Genomic DNA, 19,249 nt, shown 5'->3' with positions numbered 1-19,249 from the left:
GGAAAGTGTTTTTCTTGGCCCTTGGCAAAACGTAAAACTAAATTATATTACTAAAACCGCAAAATGTAAAACTAAATTATATTACGAAAACTAATACCTAACTAAATATTATTATTATGCTATGTACGTATCGTTATTAGTATTATTAGTATTATGTATTGTTATGTACTACACAAATATGGTTTATCGCCTATAAAACACAAGCTAGCATATATTGACTACATTGGATTGCTTTTAGCATCTCTGATGAAGCAAATGTATCAAAGTAGCTCCCCTAAAATGTCTTGTGGGCACGAGGCTTGGAACAATAATAAATGTATTAATAATTCATGGCATCATGAATTACAATTTTGCATATTGCCATTGTCTGTTTTCCGCGTCTCTCGCCTACAAAACAGGCAGGAGGAGGTTCACTCTGTGCATTGGTTTCAGCACCTTGGTGCATTTGTTCCATAGAACAATGGTATGAATGGAGTGAGCCCTTTTGTCAGTCATACAGTCTTTTGTCCAGGTGGGTCGAGGGAAGGCAGGTACAATACACACAGAGTGCAGACGAATGTAATATAGTAGAAATTCTATCCATCCATTTTCTATGCTTATCCTCACTAGGATCGCAGGTATGCTGGAGCCTATCCCAGCTCAAATGAAATTAGTATAATGAAATATATTGTGGTATATTTTTCATACTTTTCTTAAAAGTAATATTCAAATATCGTCTAGTTCTCATAGACTCGTGTATCATCTCGTGAACTCGGTGTGTTTGACACCCTTACAGCATATACTGTGGTATAGTCAGTGCGTTCTTTTTCTCTTTTCCTCTCAGTCCCAGGCAGCAACGCAGGAGGCACAGGACCAGATCAAAGCCACCTCTGAGCTCAGCCTGCGTGCCAGGATCCAAGAACTGGAGGGTGAAATGAAACGAGCTCGAAACAACCAACATGAAACCATTGCCCAGAGAGACGCCATTCACAAAGAGTTAAAGCGATACCGTCAGCTCTACAGAGAGGAACAGTGGCTCCGGAAATCTCTCACTGCCGATCTAAAAAGGTCCAAATATGGCCGATTAAATGCGTAAACATTATTTTTTGGTCTGTCAATTAAACAGTCAATTTGCTTGTTTTCCGTCTGCAGGAGTAACAGTCGGCTCGCAGAAGCCAATGCTAAGTTGCTCAGCGAGCACTGCAAGTCTCTCGTCGCCTCCGGACCTCCAGGGGCCATCGGTCCACTGGCTTCAACTTCCAGTCAACTAGGGGCCTCATATAGGGGCCACAACTCCAGAATCCTCAGCTCTGTGGCTGAAGGACACGGGGGTAATGTGGAGGACTACCTGGCCAAGGTTTGTAGAGATGTTTCTGACAATGACTGACTGTGATTTACATTTTCAAACCATTGCTACGTCTTTGATGCATGGTCAGACGTACCACAGGATGGCTTGTCTGCTGTGCACGACACCTTGCAATACGCATGTTTTTTTTTTTATTTAACTATTTTTTCCTTAGTTGGTTAATCTGAAGCTTGTTGTTTCGATTAATCAAGTAATCAGTTCGGCCCGACACCGAGCAAATCAATGTGAACCAAACAGTTGATGCTTCGTCTTCAACATATCAGAAAAGAGGAAAAAGTATTGCTGGCTATTTTCCAAAATGCAAGCTGACGTGTTTGTGTTTCTGAGGTTTTTTTTCGCATTTGTGTCACAGTGAAATGTTTCAGATCATCAAACACATTTTAATATTAGCAGTGACAACACAACTGAACACAAAAGACAGTTTTTAAATGGGGACCTATTATGCTCATTTTTTGACCCTTTGTATTGAGTTGGGGTCTCCTATAGCAGTGATTTTCAACAACTGTGCCGCGGCACACAAGTGTGCCGTAAGAAATCGTCAGGTGTGCCGTGAGGAATTATTCAATATCACTTTTTTAAATTAAAATGTATTAATGTATTAATTTTCTGCAACTATTATGTCATTGTTGCGTGTCCTCTAATAGACTTAGTGATGCATGTGAGAGGTAGTGGTGACATTTTGTAACATTGTTGGTTAAATTAGTATGCGGAACAAAAGGATCTACCGTGGCGAGTCCGTAATCAGGAAAAAGCTGAAAGAAGCAAATAATGTTGGTTATTGGTGTGCCGCAAAATTTTTCCAACGTAAAAAACGTGCCGTGGCTCAAAAAAGGTTAAAAAACACTGTCCTATAGAGCAGCTACACACAATAACCTGCACAGAAAACTTGTTAGAGCTTCCAGAATCTGCACCTATTCCAGCTGTATTTTCTTTCATTTGTGCTTCCTGCCAAAACAGTCTGTTTTAATTTATTCCACCCACAGCCCGCCTTCGGGCATGCCCACTCTGCTGTGATTGGTCACACGTCCAAAGTGCTTTAACTATGAACCATATAAGAAAATCCCTCCCTCTGTGATGTCACAAAGAAACATTTTTGCCTTGCGTTTTCACACTTTTTGAGTGTTTTGAGCCATCCCAAACGTCTTTTAGGGCTCACTTTCAAATGCACAAACCTCATTATCTGAAACTTTGGCATCGTTTAACACAAGAATACAACATTCTAACTACATTTATAGGTCAGAAAAGGGGAAAAGGCACAATAGGTCCCCTTTAATGGAGAAGAAAAAAAACAAACCTACATGGCCCTGTGTGGAAAAGTGACTGCCTCCCCTGTTAAAACGTAACTGAGAGTAATTGAGATTTATCAGTCTGGAAAAGGTTATATAGCCATTTCTAAAGCTATGACTGCAGTGAATCACTGCAAACATTTTTAAATTTACATTTAAGAGGCTGAAATATATTTTTTAAAATGAAAAAATAGAACATTTTTAATAAAAACTCCTTGTGGTCTTAAATATACTTTGTATACTTTTAATATGCACCTAATGTGCAAAAACAAACCCATTCAGTTTAATACAGCCGCTGTACAATTGAAAGAATGCTATGAGGGGAATGATTTGTTTTAACTCAAGTCCTTTGATGTAAAACAAAGCCAGCTTTGGGGTCGTGATATTTTTGTGAGGAATCAATGAGGTTTTCTGCTGAACATAAAATGATCCCGATTTTTGTGTTTTTTTTTTGTATGTTACATAAGAAAAAGCAGAGTAAAACCTCCTGTCCCCCACGCACCAATCACCTGTATGTACCTGAACTTCACTATAATGAATTGATACAATTAGAAAATGTGATGAAACACATCACAAGGCCACAAACTACCATTACATTGATTTGATTCATTTTGCTTTCAGCGCTGAGCACAGAAAAGTGTCCTGGAAGTAATAGATTGAAGCAAATGGACTGAATCAAACCAGGGTGAGTATTCTTGACTCCTATTCTGCAGTGTAGTATTTCACATAGATCAGCCGGTCATGTGACCAGGGCAAAGTTCATTTCCCTCCTCAGCCTCAGCGGAACTTGACATCTCTTTGGCCTGCATGTCTCCAGTGGGCTTTGCCTCCAGGGTGGATCCCGTTAGCAGAGCAAAGCAGCAGTACTTGGAGGTCCTGAAGGACAACCATGAGGTCAAAGAACCACAAGGGACAGTCCCGGCGTGCTGAGTTGAGACGTGACAACTTCAACAGCATCTGCATCATAAAAAAATATAAATAAGGAGCGTGGTCCAAGCCCATAATCGCTGTTGTGACTTTGGTACTACATAGTCATTCTAATAGCAACATCAGGACCAAGGCCACTTTCTGTCATGTTCCATCAAGAATTAAGAAGTTACTCTCCCTTTGACGGAGAAAAGCAAATTCAATGCACATTGCACTCAAGCACCCAGGAAGTGATGGCACTGATTAGCCACATTCTCACAGCCTAATGAGATCACCTTCCTTTAAATGGGAAACGGCATTCAATGTGTTGCAGTGCAAAGCCACTGTTAAATTAATACAATTCAATCATAACTGAGCATTACTAACATGAAAGGGACACATTCAGATCTTATTAGATGGTAAATCTACCTAATGTGGCTAATTGTATTGTAGTGTATGTGTGTACTTAATATACTGTATGTCGCATCCTAAAGCAAAAGATTTCATTTTTAAAAACGATATGCAGTACAAATATTTATAATAATCCTGGTTTGGGATTTTTTATGTTATTGGTGTGCTTGAATTTGATGTATGTATCATTACTTGATATGTGCAGTCACATGTGAAATATTTCGTCTTGGTTTTATAATTTATTTTTTTAAATACATAGTTTTTGATAAGTTACTTTGGCTGTCTGTTTGATACCAGATTTCTGTGTGTCCTATTTTAGTTTTTTTTTATTTGTCGTTATAGTTGTAGATTATGTTTGTGAATATGTAAATAGAAAGTGTGTAAATGCTGTAAATCACTAGAAGGATGTAAATAAATCATTTCATCAGCACCCTGAAATGTGGTGGAGTGTCAGCATTTTAAGACAGATTATGTGTAAAGAAACTGTAAATAAACTGGAATACTGTAGAATTTACACACAGTTGCAAAATAATAAAATAATGAAACATGGTAGAGAAAATTACGGATAATGTCTTCTAAGATTAAGTAATTACCTCGGACGGACCGTTAATTGTTGTAATTATTTTACTATCTTCTCAATTGTGTTCTACTGACATTCGAGGCCAACCCTACACGGATGTGACGTCATTGAACGACCCAAAACATTGGTCTGAAAATCGGTTTTGTTTAGTGCGGTTGTACGATTTGCACCATGGCGTTTCTTGTGTTTTGGTTTCAAAATAAAATTGTAACAATTATTTCAACTTGAAAGGCATTTATTTTGAAAGTCACAAATCAAGGACCGCTTTCGTTGTTGCCGGAATTGATTGCAAATAGGAGCCGCCGTGGCCACGTGACGTGTGGAGCTTTTAGTTGGAATGTAAGTTGATCTGTTAATTAACGTTAATGGTTTTGCTGGTAATTTCATGGCGCTTCGTCTTAAAACCCTCGTATCAGGGAGTCTAACCGGTGCGCTCGCCCGCTGGAGTCGCTCACCCTGTACGTTTAGTCGGTAAGTTTTGTGTTTTAAATGTCAGCTTATTACAATTCTAATAATAGTCTAAGTGCTATGTGTAAACAACAGTTACAGTGCGGGGATTTTAATTGTTCTGTTGCCATTAAAAGTCAGCGATAACGTAAGAGGGCTTATATGCAAGGTCACACAAGAGGTTTAGCATGCTACCTTTAGCTCGAGCAGCTAGCTAGCTAAACCGCTAGCAGGATGTCTTGAGCTGTATTGTGAAATATTGCCACCTAGAACATGAACTCCCCCAATGAAGGTTACAGTGTTAAACTTTCTTTAGGTGGTGTATTGAGGTAACAAGCAGGCGGCGGCGGCGGCGGCGTCTTTGCAACATGTTTTGGTCAAGTCACATGCTGTCCTGGGAGGCGTTTCCGGTATTAATCTCCTCCCATGTAACATTCATTTCTCCACACCACATCAGGATGCTGGCAGTTGCTTGGGTGCGGCCGACAGGAGCATAAAAAACAAGCTCGGGCGGATCTTTTCAAACCATGAAGCTGGAGGTGAGGAGAAGCGGCGTTGTCGCCGTCGCCCCAGCCGGCAGGTGCGCTCCGGAGACGGTCAACAATGGCGCTGCGGAGCAGGACTGCCTGGATCAGAGCACGCAGGTGAAAGCCAAAGTCACAAAGCAGGGCTCCAGGGAGAGCTTACAGCGGAAAAACACAGAGTGTGAGGTGTACGACGACGGGACCAACACGTTTTTCTGGTGAGTGCGTTTTGTTAGTCACTTACATGTTGCAACAAGAAGGTGACTTGTAGGTACAAGACATGCCGGGCTTCTCAAGGTGAAACCAGAGTCCACTGCAAGTGCTGTGACCTTTCTAGGTGCTTCTATACCCGCCACTGCTGTTTATTTACTCACCAAGTACATCTTTATGATATTAAGTACCTTATATATATATTGTGTGTATACACACTACAGGTATCGCATCAGGTAATCATGTATTAAGCATTGGATCCGATTGGCTGTCCGTCAAGGGCCATCCTTGACCCAAATGAAGGCCATAACCATCAGACAGCATCTGCTGGAAAAGGGTTTCAAAAACAAAAGACCTTGTCTCCTTCAATGCCACGTAACCCCAATTTAGACTTTCCAGGGAGCATCGAACATTGAAAGGTGGACAAAGTTTTATTCTCTGAGGAAAAAAAATGCAACCTTGACGGTCCAGGTGGCTTCCAACGTTACAAGGAGATTCCCACTGAGATGTTTTCCTATTTTCTATTTGCAACAATATTGTAACATTTGGCAGACGTTGGGGTTTTTTTGGGCCACTGCAAATGGAAGCATGTTCATGTTCAGCTCCACTTGTCCAGAGAGACAGGTTCTGCTGCCACCTTCCTCAGCACGAGGACAGTAGTGCATGTATAGGTTTCATTATGGCGAACTTTGACTATTAGCAATAAATACACTCACCCAATCAGTGAGCAAGTGAACAGCCATCCATCCATTCTTTTTCTATGCCGGTTATCCCAAGTGAACATCCATGGCCAACAAAACTGTATCTTATTTATAACAGATACACCAGTTTGATGGGTGGCCTTTTAATTTGGTCATCATTGGCTCATTTTCGTTTTTTGATTTGTCCCTTGCCTTTATTGTAAAAATAAATGTATTGTTAGATGTCACACTCATTGGCTTTGTGACCAGTAACACAAAGCAAAGTTTGTTCACATAGCATATATTGACCTACAATGGATTGGTTTTAGCATGTGTAATGTACAAAATATTTGTTTCTAAGCGTCATCTCTCAATCTAGCGCAAAAAGAACACCTGACAACACACTGAGGTTATCAATTTCTCCCTACAATAATATTGTTGATGATTAAACTGGAGATGTCAGTCGCTGCTGACATGAAAACCTAAAATGCGCAGGGGTGGCCAGTCCGGAAAATTGACATTCTCCTGTTTAGCATTGTGAAATACAAGTGTGTGTGTTTCGTCACCGCTTTATGAGAGGAGGAAAGGGGCAGTGGGGGTTTGCTTCTCCACCACTGCATAGTACCTTTATCTAAACTCTGACTGACCTATACCCAGGATCAGGTAAAGCTCAACTTGTTGATGCAGAAAGAACACTATCCTTTTTTTCTTTTGGTGTCACGAGAAAATGTCCATTTTCTAAAAACAGCCCATGATCATCTGGAATAGAGAAAGGAAATGCTGGCAGCTTGTTTTGGCTGATTAGGAGAGTATCACATGATAGGTCAGTGGAATGTTTTCTTGTCTTCCAAGTGAAAAGAATTAATTTGGATCGCCTTCATTTTGACCTCTGATGCCACTCTTACGTTCCCCTGATATATCATAATGATTTTGCATATTATTTAATAACTATTCCTGTAGGCCTCACATGTAGCAAGGCAGGGACGATCCTTTTATCGTTTCTGGTTTGTTACCAGTTAAAGTTTGAAGAAGCAATTCAGTCAAACATGTTAACATCTGTGGTTCTCAGGTCGCTCACAAGACTGCTAATATATTAACGTTTGCTGTAATTGGTCGAGTTTTGCCAGTTTCTGTCTCATGTCTTCTTTCCTCTCGCTGGCAACTTGCCTGTGTGTTTCCGGCCTAACAAGTTGAATAAGGAGTCGAAGTAGCAGAAAATGCAAACGCAGTGACTCAGGCTGTGTGCCAAAAGTGCGCCAGAGAGGGTGGAGATGTTTTTGCAGAGAAGTTAGAAACGATTGACATGCATCATGTGATCATGAAATAATGAAAAAAAAAAAAGAGTACCTGCTGTATCATTCATTTTGTTTGAGTAGATTATTTAGTTTCATACACTTGCATACTCGACATGCGGCCATTATGATGTAAATAGCTGGCAACACAAGTGAGTCCACCTCACAGCGAGCACACCAAATTGTCTCTTTGGTGTGAATATTTAGTGCGAGCACCATTGTTATCTAGCACAGCCTTAATCTTCTTGGGCATCGAATCAAGCAGAGCTGCCAAGATTGTTCCTGGAATCCTCCTCCACTCCTCCATGATGAAATCATCACCTGGAGTCGGTGGATGTTACACACCTTGCACTCCTCTTCCTTTGTTCCTGTTACTTCAGGACGCAGGCGCTCATCTGGGTTCATTCTGTCACCTTCACTTTTCATCTTCCTCAGCAAGGCCTTTTGATCATTTTTGAGGTGTGTTTAGATTCCTTATGTTGGAAACCATAAAACCATGGCGCTATAACCGCCATGCTTGACTGTAGTCATTGTCTGCCACTCATTTGTTTCCAGTGATTTCAACAATAATCGCAGTGTGTTGACACATTTCAATGAATCTATACATGCTATACACACACATATACACATATATACTTAATAAAAATGGTTGTAGGAAAGTGAGAGTCTGCAACGCCTTTTGTGAGTCATCATATCTGCCTACGTATGTTATTTTGGGTTCTTGGTCAAATCTTGCTCTCATCATTGGTCTCCATATCTTTCTGTCTCCACAGGCGGGCGCACACTGTCACCGTTCTCTTCATCCTTACCTGCGCACTTGTCTACGTCACACTTTTGGAGGAGACGCCCCAGGACACGGCCTATAACACCAAGAGGTCAGTAGGCGGCAATCACTGCTTTTTTGTTTCTGGGGTCAGATCCAAACTGGTTGTTTTGCACACATAATTGAGTGAGAATAGTGAAGATTTGCTTTTCATTTGCTTCCCATCCACCGCCTCCGAATGTGGATGGGAGATGGATGAAGCATGAAATGTGTGCGACCGCTGTGAGGGATTGTGAGACTACTCTTAACAGGATTTGTTTCAGCTGGCGCAGACTGGCTGGTGGATAACGATGGTACAGCTTCTTACTTTGATGCATGATCTCGCTCTTGCTCAGCCCACACTCAACCCGTCACTTCCTATCCTGGAGCCGCGCACGCCAACGAGCACAAATGGGTGGTAATCTCATGGAATGTCTGCCTGTCTTAAGCCTCCTCCGTTCATCTGTGAGGTCAAAGCAGCTCCCCTTGTCTGCATGCCATCTTCTGCCAGGTTGGCGTTGCATTTCTGGTCTGTAAAACTGATGGACCGCGCCTTGCAGCGACTGAGACAGTCTGGAGTGCACTACTGAGCTGCAACCAGCAGAGGGGTCTTTATTCAGTATCAATAAAAATAATGTAACACATCGATAAGCTCTAGTAACACTCCTTTTCTCTCCTTAATTACCACTGTTTGATTGCAACACAGAAAGCTAGCAAGCTAAATGGTTGACGAGAGTTGTGGTTGCCAACTGAGTTGTCACATCACACAACCTTGCTTGTTTTTTATTGGCCCACACCACATTGTAGAAATAAAATATAACATTTTTGGAAACCTTTTGCAAAAGGGCACAGCACAAAGAGAATTATCTGACATATTGACACTGAAAACCAACAATAATAACACGCTTGTTGCTCAGTATGTGTTACGGGTGTCCCAATTTTTTCACTTCCTGTATTCTACAATTTTGCAGCATTGAGTATGACCCAATATCTATAACTGCAGGAATCATATATACAATCGTCCCTCGTTTATCGCAGTTAATTGGTTCCAGAGCTGGCTGTGATAAGTTAATTTCCGGACAGGTTTCATTGTTAATAAATGGAATATTTTTGTAATTGTTATTACAAAAAAAAACATTTGTCTAAATCTTTAACATTTTCACATTTGAACATTATTGGAACCCTGTAGACATGAAATAACACCACTATAGCCAGTCTTATTCATTGTTTACATACTGCAGTCACTCAGGACGGTCACTAGCTAAGAGCTACCAAGCTAGGAAGCTAACCAGTTAGTTATTCTAGACTAGAGTAAATTATGCTTGTCATGTACAATCCTTATCTGAAACATGAACACGCATTTCTTTCCTGTGTCTGTCTGTTGCACCGACAGAAAAACAAGTTAGTATGAGCTAGCTAACAACGGATGTCATGGGAGGTACCCAATTTGAGGCTAAAACCCTAACTAAAAGAAACGCCAAAAGAGGCCAATTACATAACTGACTGGTATATTAACCCTGCTACAGCGATATTAGTATTGTAGTAGCTAACACGAAAAGCAATATTTTATGTTTGGTCGATATGGACCTTTTCATGTATCAAGATATGACGATATAATGAATTCAGCACAGCAATGTGTAAAAAGCTACAAACTTTAACGAATGGAACAATAATGACGTTTCAATTAGATCAGATTGTGGAGGACAGCAGCAGAAGCATCAACAGCTAAGCCGTACGTCAACGTCGCCGCCATATTGGATGTGTCAAAACAATGTTTTTGATCTTTGGAAACGCCTTCAGCCATTCTCATTTTCTCTCTCACCGCTGGACCATACTAGCGGTACAAGTGAAGTGCCAATGCAACATATGTAGTGTACTGCACAATCAGGGAAAACACGTCATCATCAAAATCATTTCTTATCATTAGAAGGATTTATATCAATGTATATAAATATGTATGTGTATAAAAATTGTTGTCCAACATGACTCCTCGCCAGTTGCTAGTCTCAGACTATCACAGACAAAAGAGTGGATAGCTCGCTCTCCATTTTACTACATAGACTTAAAAAGATGCTCTTTTGCTGTCATTATTTTTTAACTGAGGACAGGAGCACAATTCATGTGCTGGAAGACATATTTTGCCTCTGTGGTCTTGCGAGGATTGTCATGCTGTTTTTTTGTGGTTCTGCTTCGGCTGCACGATGGGGTTGAACTCTGCTGCAACATCTTTTTTGGACTGGGTTGGCAGGTCTGCTAATACAGTAGTTATGCAAATGCATTCCATAGATGTTATTCATGTTTATCTATAGAGATTTTGAATATCATATTGTGTCCTTCAGGGGGATCGTGGCCAGCATCTTGGTGTTCCTCTGTTTTGGCGTCACACAAGCAAAAGATGGACCCTTCACTCGACCACATCCAGGTAAGATGAAAAGTGGGGACTTTGACAACCAAAGTGGAAGGTGATTGGATGAAAATTGTGTGTCCCATGTCCACCGGGGGTCAAAAACAGCATCCTCTTTATCAAGATGTTCATAAAAACGTGCCCTCCTGTTCTGATAAACCTGCTACTATCCTAGCTTGCATTCCTGATAATGTCCTTGAAGTCTGCAGTTGTTTTATTTCAATTCTGAAAGTGTGCTGACGGTTCACTCATGTTTTCATGGCTGCTTTATATTAAATAAGTCTGGCTTGGTATGGCAAAACCGTCCTACAAGAACCCAGCTCTAAGGGCACCTGAATACAACACAGATTCTTACTAGTCAGTTTTTAGTCATGTTTGTAGTACCTGGAGGCAATCTTATAGCAACACTTTTACTGCCCCTTTCACAATGTGTGCTTCTGTTGACAAGTCAGCATGGAGAAGACGCTTGAATGCAACAAAACATGCTTCTTCCTTCTTCCCAGCTTTGCTCACGCACAAGTAACTCCAGTGGGGAAAGGAGGAAGGAAGAATCTTAACTGGGCGGTGCACGCAGCTCAATGCTAATCTTTGTAGCTCAACAACCAAGTGTTTACTTTGCAACCAAGCAACTTCAGTTGTTGTTCGCCTTGTTGCAGCCTCTGCTGGGTAACCAAGGCGAGTGCGCGGAGGGATTTTAGGAAATGAATCTCCCTGCTGGCTCAGTGGCATGAATACAACATGTTTGCATTGTGCACCTGCACAAAAGCTACAATCACAACAATCACTACGTTGACACGCAGTCAATATTCCGGTTTCTGAAACATTCGGAATAACCGATTTACATGCCTGATCAAACAGGGTTGTTCCTGTATACGTAGTAATTGTAAACAATCGGGGCATCCTGATGAAAACAGTGACGCACGGAGGACGTCATTCTTGTCAATTCTTGTCATTTCCGCTTCTTCCTGTATAAAAAAAACATCAGCAAGGCTTCTGTAGGCCACCTATAAAGGACATAAACCTTTTTCTGTCTTTCACCACATAAATGAGATGGTTAGTTTCATTCTTGCTCCAAAAAATGTGCAGTTTTGTGTGCCGCCATGCCTTTCGAATGGAACACCCACAGAACACAAGTCAATATTCCTTCTGATGGGGATATCCTGATAGGCATATACATGACCCAATATTCAGGTTAGAAAAGGAGTAATTTGGGTTTTAAAAAACAGAATATGAGCATATTCAGGATTTTCAAAAGGGTTATTGGTGTTTACATGGTCATGATAATGTTATGATGGGGTTATTTGAATGCATGTAAACGTAGCCATAGTAGCCTTTTATAAAGATACCAATGCTCTTTTTAGTGACGTGCAGTTAATCTTTTAGTGTGTTTATTATTGTAGTTGCAGGGTGCACAACCAAGGTTTTAGGAACACGTCACAGTATTCTACTCTTAACTGTTTTTGTCTCTCTGCAGCTTATTGGAGGTTCTGGCTTTGCGTGACTGTCGTCTATGAGCTCTTCCTCATCTTCATCCTTTTCCAGGTGAGTGCATGACTGGTGCTTTGAAAACACGCTGAGGTTGTTAAAGTGATACAGTTTTTGCAGGATTGGGTTGTGGCCTCCGGGAGGCATCACATTGTCTCCCCATGGTGCTAATGCTACCGTCTTTTCTTTGCTCTTCACCCATGCTACCCAGACGGTGCATGATGGGCGGCATTTCATGAAATACATCGATCCCAAACTGGGCGTGCCCCTTCCCGAGCGCGACTATGGAGGAAACTGCCTCATCTATGATCCAGGCAATGCCACTGACCCCTTTCACAATCTCTGGGTAAATCTTTTTTTCCATATTTGCCCATCTTGTCATTTTACAGTGTACTTGCTTTTTCCAATATAAAAATTCCTAAATGGAGTAAAATACATATTGAAGGCATTCAAAGATATTGTGATGATATGTAGGATTCTACACTGGTCACTAGGTTTCAGTAACGGTACTGTCGTGTTTGGTGAGACACACAAGCACCAGACTTGATGATTGGAGGTTTGAATGATCTCACAACAGGCACAGTAACCCCTAACACTGGCTACTGTTGAATGTGTTATAAAAATAAACACTGTCACTTCTTGTCTGCCCCCCACTCAGCTCCCCTAGCAACGGAGCACATTTATAGCAACATGTGTCTTTTTTTGTCTTATATGTCTTATTTTCTCTGTGACTACAGGGTTCATGTCCAGACAGCTGTAATAATGTGAAAAAACATTTTTAATACGCCATGAACAGTTTTTCTATGCTCTTAACTACAAGGAATTCTGCTTAGCAGATATTCACTTATTACGGTCGGCTCTGAACAAATTAACCGCGGTAAATGAGGGATTGATGTTTTATATTGTAATAATTGTCACCAATTGTGCTGTCTTCCACTTTTATGCATTTCTATTTTCTTTGGAATAACTTTTTTTTTCTTTTAATACCCTTTCTCGGCAGGACAAGATGGATGGCTTTGTTCCAGCTCACTTTCTGGGGTGGTATATCAAGGTATGCATGTTTGCACGTATGACAGATATGCTTAGTGCAGCATGTACTAGTGAAGAAAATGAGTTTCCAGTGGAGGTGTTACAATGTTTCTTGTTCAGAAAAAAAAATGTCTCATAAGCACATGACCTGGAATGATAAAAAATAAAACGGCAGATTGTGTGTGTGTGTATACAGTGCATCCGGAAAGTATTCACAGCGCTTCACTTTTTCTACATTTTGTCCTGTTACAGCCTCATTCCAAACTGTATTAAATTAATCTCTTACCTCAAAATTCTACACAAAATACTCCATTATGACAATGTGAAAAAAGTTTTTTTTGGCATGTTTTGAATTTATTAAAAATAGAAAACCAAAAAAATCACATTTACATAAGTATTCACAGCCTTTGCTTAATACTTTGTTGATCCACCTTTGGCAGCAATTACAGCCTCAAATCTTTTTGAATATGATCCCACAAGTTTAGCACACCTATCTTTAGGCAGTTTTGCCCATTCTTCTTTGCAATAAGTCTCAAGCTCCATCAGGTTGGATGGGAGACGTCTGTGCACAGCCATTTTCAGATCTCTCCAGAGATGTTCGATCGAATTCAAGTCTGGACTCTGGCTGGGCCACTCCAGGACATTCACAGAGTGGTTCTGAAGCCAATCTTTTGAGATCTTGGCTGTGTGCTAATGTCTACTGTCTATATGGTCAAGGTACATGACCAGTCTACTGAGGTCAAGAGCGCTCTGGAGCAGGTTTTCATCCAGGATATCTCTATATATTGCAGCATTCATTTTTCCTTCTATCCTGACTAGTCTGCCAGTTCCTGCTGCTGGAAAAACATCCCCACAGCATGATGCTGCCGCCACCATGCTTCACTGTAGGGATGGTATTGGCCTGGTGATGAGCAGTGCCTGGTTTCCTCCAAACATGGCGCCTGGCATTCACACCAAAGAGTTCAATCTTTGTCTCATCAGACCAGAGAATTTTGTTTCTCATGGTCTGAGAGTCATTCAGGTGCTTTTTGGCAAATTCCAGACGGGCTGCCATGTTCCTTTTACTAAGGAGTGGCTTTCGTCTGGCCACTCTACCATACAGGCCTGATTGGTGGATTGCTGCAGAGATGGTTGTCCTTCTGGAAGGCTCTCCTCTCTCCACAGAGGAACGCTGGAGCTCTGACAGAGTGACCATCGGGGCCTTGGTCACCTCCCTGACTAAGGCCCTTCTTCCCCGATCGCTCAGTTTAGAAGGCCGGCCAGCTCTAGGAAGAGTCCTGGTGGTTCCAAACGTCTTCCATTTACGAATAATGGAGGCCACTGTGCTCATTGGGACCTTCAAAGCAGCAGAAATTTTTCTGTATCCTTCCCCAGATTTGTGCCTCAAGACAATCCTGTCTCGCAGGTCTACAGACAGTTCTTTTGACTTCATGCTTGGTGTTTGTGCTCTGACATGCACAGTCAACTGTGGGACCTTATATAGACAGTTATTATATTTCCAAATCATGTCCAATCAACTGAATTTACTGCAGGTGGACTCCAATTAAGCTGTAGAAAGATCTCAAGGATGATCAGTGGAAAAAAGATGCACCTGAGCTCAATTTTGAGCTTCATGGCAAAGGCTGTGAATACTTAAGTAAATGTGATTTTTTTGTTTTCTATTTTTAATAAATTCAAAAAAAGTCAAAAAAACCTTTTTTCACATTGTCATAATGGAGTATTTAGTGTAGAATTTTGAGGTAAGAGATTAATTTAATTCAGTTTGGAATGAGGCTGTAACATGACAAAATGTAGAAAAAGTGAAGCGCTGTGAATACTTTCCGGATGCACTGTATACATGCATATTTGTGCATGCAGGAGACAATCTGACACTGCACTTCTTGCAGTGCTGTGTTCCCATTGGTGCTCAAGTTAGCATCCAGCAGCTTTATGTACCTCTGCATGCACTTTAAAATGGTGCTAAGACAGGTGGGGTGTTTTTTCTACCATAAAGCGTCTATGAATTTTGTTGACATCCACATCTTCGATTGCAGGGAGCTGGCCACATGTTGCTCGGTTGAAGAAACATTAGTTTCTGTAATGTGAAGCCCAGCCACAATCACTGCATTCATGCGTGTGCTCTGCTCCAGCTCATCCTCTCTGCACATCATATGTGATATCAATCATATCTGCTAGAATTCAGGTTGTGGAAAAATCAAAATGTCAAAATAGTCCAAAACCTTGCAATTAGTCCAGAGCTCCACACCGTTCACAGGAAGTCACAATAAAGACCATAAATGACCACGTGGGTAAAGAAGGGGGAGTGTTTGGCTGATGTTTTTCTTGTTTACCATCAGACGCTGATGATTCGGGACTGGTGGATGTGTATGATCATCAGTGTCATGTTTGAGTTCCTGGAGTACAGCCTGGAGCACCAGCTGCCCAACTTCTCCGAGTGCTGGTGGGACCACGTATGTGCCTTTCATCACTGTTATCTCTCTTACTGTGGATTGTCTTGGTCAGCAATATTGATGACTGGTTACTACTCATCATGTTTGTTGTTTCTATGCCAGTGGATCATGGATGTGCTGGTGTGTAACAGTCTGGGCATTTACTGCGGCATGAAGACGCTGGCGTGGTTGTCCATGAAACCGTATCAGTGGCAGGGCCTGTGGAACATCCCTACTTACAAGTCAGACTCTCCACTCGTCATGCGACCAAACATGCATTCCTTTTCCCTTTTTCAATCAAGGTAAAAAAATTCCTTTGGTTTCTGTTTCTCAGAGGAAAGATAAAGCGAATCGCCTTCCAGTTCACGCCATACAGCTGGGTGAAGTTTGAGTGGAAGCCCGCTTCCAACCTTCGGCGCTGGCTCGCCGTGTTGGGCATCATATTCATGGTGAGAACAGGGAATTCGCAGTGAATCGTTTTTCAAAACATTCTTCTGTACAGAAACATTGTGTTTGCATTCATTGACGCGGTTTCTTCTAGTGCCCTAAGATTTCCGAGTGAATGCAAATGGAAGGAATCACGGAATTAGCCACTAAAAACATGGAATCTGGCAGAAATGCCTGTGGTCGGGTTTAGGCATCCTTGTGAGGAGTCATGCTGTGGCGTTTTTTACTAAGTCTTCTCAAACTCAGGTTCCTCGCCAAGTGCTACCTCGTTCATTTGGCGCATCATGCGTGGTCGGCCTCCAGCAGCTTCATCTACCTCTGCATGCGCTTTAGGCTGCACTGCTCAGCTTCTATTGATGAACTTGGATTGCTCTTCCAGTTTCTGCTGGCAGAGTTGAACACCTTCTACCTGAAGTTTGTGCTGTGGATGCCTCCGGAACATTACCTGGTGCTCCTGCGACTGGTCTTCTTTGTCAACGTGGGGGGCGTGGCCATGAGGGAGATCTACGACTTCATGGACGACCCGTAAGTGGCGAGCGATACCAACACGCAGCTTGGGGGCCAGGAGGGCGCCACTCATGGCCGGGTGCCTCTTGGGACTTTGTCCACAGGAAGTTCCACAAGAAGCTGGGCCAGCAGGCGTGGCTGGTGGCGGCCATCACCGTGACGGAGTTCCTTATCGTTGTCAAGTACGACCCCAACACCATCATGCTGCCCATCCCCTTCTTCATCACGCAGTGCTGGCTGCTGGGCCTCCTCATCATACTCGTCTGGACCCTCTGGCGCTTCTTCATCCGGTAAGAATACGCCACTGGATGAGGGTTGGATTAGAACTGACCGTATTCTTTCCCAGTGACATCACACTCCGCTACAAAGAGACACGGCGCCGCAAACAGGAAGACCCGGCGGAGCGGGAGCGACCTGTGGGCAACAGCAGCGCCAGCGCCCCGTCAGGGCGGAGCAAACTGAACGGCGCCTCAGATATGCTGCGACAGAGGAAGTCCTGAGTGATGGACGACAGCCAAAGAGGGCGTACCGCAAGGACAGATGGACACGCCCACTGTGTGCCGGTCCTTCCTGGGGAAGACGCTGGGTGGGCAAAGCCAACTGGACCAACTGGAGTCAGTGTGACGAGTATTTAGTGGGCTTTGCTTGCTGTTTTGTTTTGTTTTTTTTATTTGCGCAAAGGAAGATTTCTTTAAACGTGAGCTGTTGTTGGCGTACGTCCCATAGTGCATCACCCGATACCACAGTGCTACAAACCATAATGACACCAACGCCGTTACTACAGTGAAACATGTTTGTACGTATGACTGGAGACATGCTTTTATTTTGGTGGGGGCACCTCTCTATCACTTCCTTTCAGGTTCATGTTGATTTACTGCAAACTGTAACATTTCAGTTCATTCATCCTCCTGCCAAAGCCGTCATCACTCCTCTCAGGATGAACGTTTGTTAGAAACCATGTTTAGTCGTGTTTCAACGCGTAGAAAGGAAGTGTAGGTGTTGTACAACACCGACGGAGTAGTTTGTTGCGGTTGTCGTTTCTTGAAGAACAGCAACACCCGATTGTGAAGCAACAATCACAGCGGCCTCAGAAGTCACACTGGGAGCTTCATGAAGACCAAACTTTTTTTGTGTTTCAGTATCTGTTTTGTTTTTTTGTTATCAACCTCCATCTTGTTACGTGGATGAAATCATGTCTCGCTCAGCCAAAGTTGGACGTCTTTAAATACTGAACAGAACAGCACCAAAATGTATGACCACAGAACCTCGTTGCAACTTATTTGGCCCCCATTACCCCCGTTTTTTAAATAAAAGGTGTCTGTCTTGTTTTTACATTAAAGGGGACCTATTATGCTTTTTTTCCACTTTTACTTATAAATGTTGAATGTCGGATTCTCGGGTTCAACGATGCCTAAGTTTATAAAGAGGTCTTCACATTTGGAAGTGAGCGCTGAAACAAGTTTGGGATGGCTGTGAACGCTTGGTTTCAGAGTTTTTTTTTTCCAACGCCTAACACTGGCTGGGTGGAGCCAGTGACTTCCTTATATGGGCGTACCCGGGTGCAAGGTGTTCAAGCAGTTAGATGTACAAGCTGAGTGGGGGGCAATCACAACAAAGTGGCCATGCCCAGACTCAGATCGTGGCTGGAATAAATTAAAACAGACTGTTTTGGAAATAGAGACGGAATAGGTGCACATTCTGGAAGATCTACAAAGCTTTCTGTGCTGGTCATGTGGAGGAGTCCACAACTCAATCCAAAGGGCCGAAACTGAGCATAATAGATCCCCTTTAAGCGTCCATTTTGTTGGACAACTGAAAACGGAACAGTGTATCTGCTGCAACTTGCAATAGCTGACGTCATTTTCAAAATGTCTTAAAATGTCCTTGCTTAAAAGTGGAGCCATAACAATTCAGTAGAACTTTTTTTAAGACGTTGTAGTCCTACTTTAGTCACTACAGAGGAGATACTTGACTTGCTGTAAAAAAAAAAAAAAAAAGCCATTACTATACAACCAAATATGTTTTCATTAAAAAGATATGGAAACCGTCTCTGATGGACGTTTTTAATTACTGAAGTTTTAAAACAGCATCAAAAGATATGTTTTTTTTTCTTGTTTTAACATTCCAGAGTGGCGCCCAATTTGTTGCGCCATACCTTACAACAGAAAAGTGCATCTGCTGCAACTTTTGATAAGATTGACGCCATTTACAAAATGTCTTAAAATGTGATTACACGTCAAGCCGCAACAACACAGTAAAAACCTAATGTCGGCGTTGTAGTTCCACGTATAGCCCACGGGGGCAGCAGAGATGCCGGATTTGCCGTAATAAACTCATGAAACAGCAGCAAAATATAAGCGTCAGAACCTCATTGCACTGGCACTTCTGGTTTTACTTTCGAATTGCGTCCATACTGTTGCGTCAGAACTTAGAACACAAAAGTGCATCGCTGCAACGTGTAATAA

General features: G+C 42.1%; 2 protein-coding genes across 2 annotated transcripts in view; both read left to right on the top strand.

The window, feature by feature from the left end:
• LOC131131252 (ankyrin repeat domain-containing protein 26-like) overlaps positions 1-4,632 on the top strand; it is a 53,703-nt gene extending 49,071 nt beyond the window's left edge. The window contains exons 27-29 of the mRNA XM_078793766.1: positions 824-1,047; positions 1,132-1,336; positions 3,099-4,632. Coding sequence (XP_078649892.1) covers positions 824-1,047; positions 1,132-1,336; positions 3,099-3,236 — 567 coding nt within the window. The 3' untranslated portion in view covers positions 3,237-4,632. The remainder of the gene's footprint in view (positions 1-823; positions 1,048-1,131; positions 1,337-3,098) is intronic.
• Positions 4,633-4,824: 192 nt separating this feature from the next.
• On the top strand, positions 4,825-19,193 carry ptdss2 (phosphatidylserine synthase 2). Its single transcript, XM_058076444.2, has 14 exons — positions 4,825-4,867; positions 4,945-4,999; positions 5,433-5,717; positions 8,455-8,556; positions 10,823-10,905; positions 12,362-12,429; positions 12,584-12,718; positions 13,373-13,423; positions 15,738-15,851; positions 15,954-16,072; positions 16,165-16,279; positions 16,657-16,802; positions 16,889-17,074; positions 17,131-19,193. Exons 3-14 carry the CDS (start codon positions 5,503-5,505, stop codon positions 17,282-17,284), a joined length of 1,488 nt encoding a protein of 495 aa, XP_057932427.2. The 5' UTR covers positions 4,825-4,867; positions 4,945-4,999; positions 5,433-5,502; the 3' UTR covers positions 17,285-19,193.
• Positions 19,194-19,249: the final 56 nt, after the last annotated feature.

Source organism: Doryrhamphus excisus, linkage group LG1 (assembly GCF_037039965.1).
Source record: "Doryrhamphus excisus strain RoL-2023G ecotype Guam linkage group LG1, RoL_Dexc_Guam_v1.1, whole genome shotgun sequence".
NCBI lineage: Eukaryota > Metazoa > Chordata > Actinopteri > Syngnathiformes > Syngnathidae > Doryrhamphus > Doryrhamphus excisus.
Note: the sequence above shows the minus strand (reverse complement) of the source record. Positions and strands in the feature narration are given on the sequence as shown.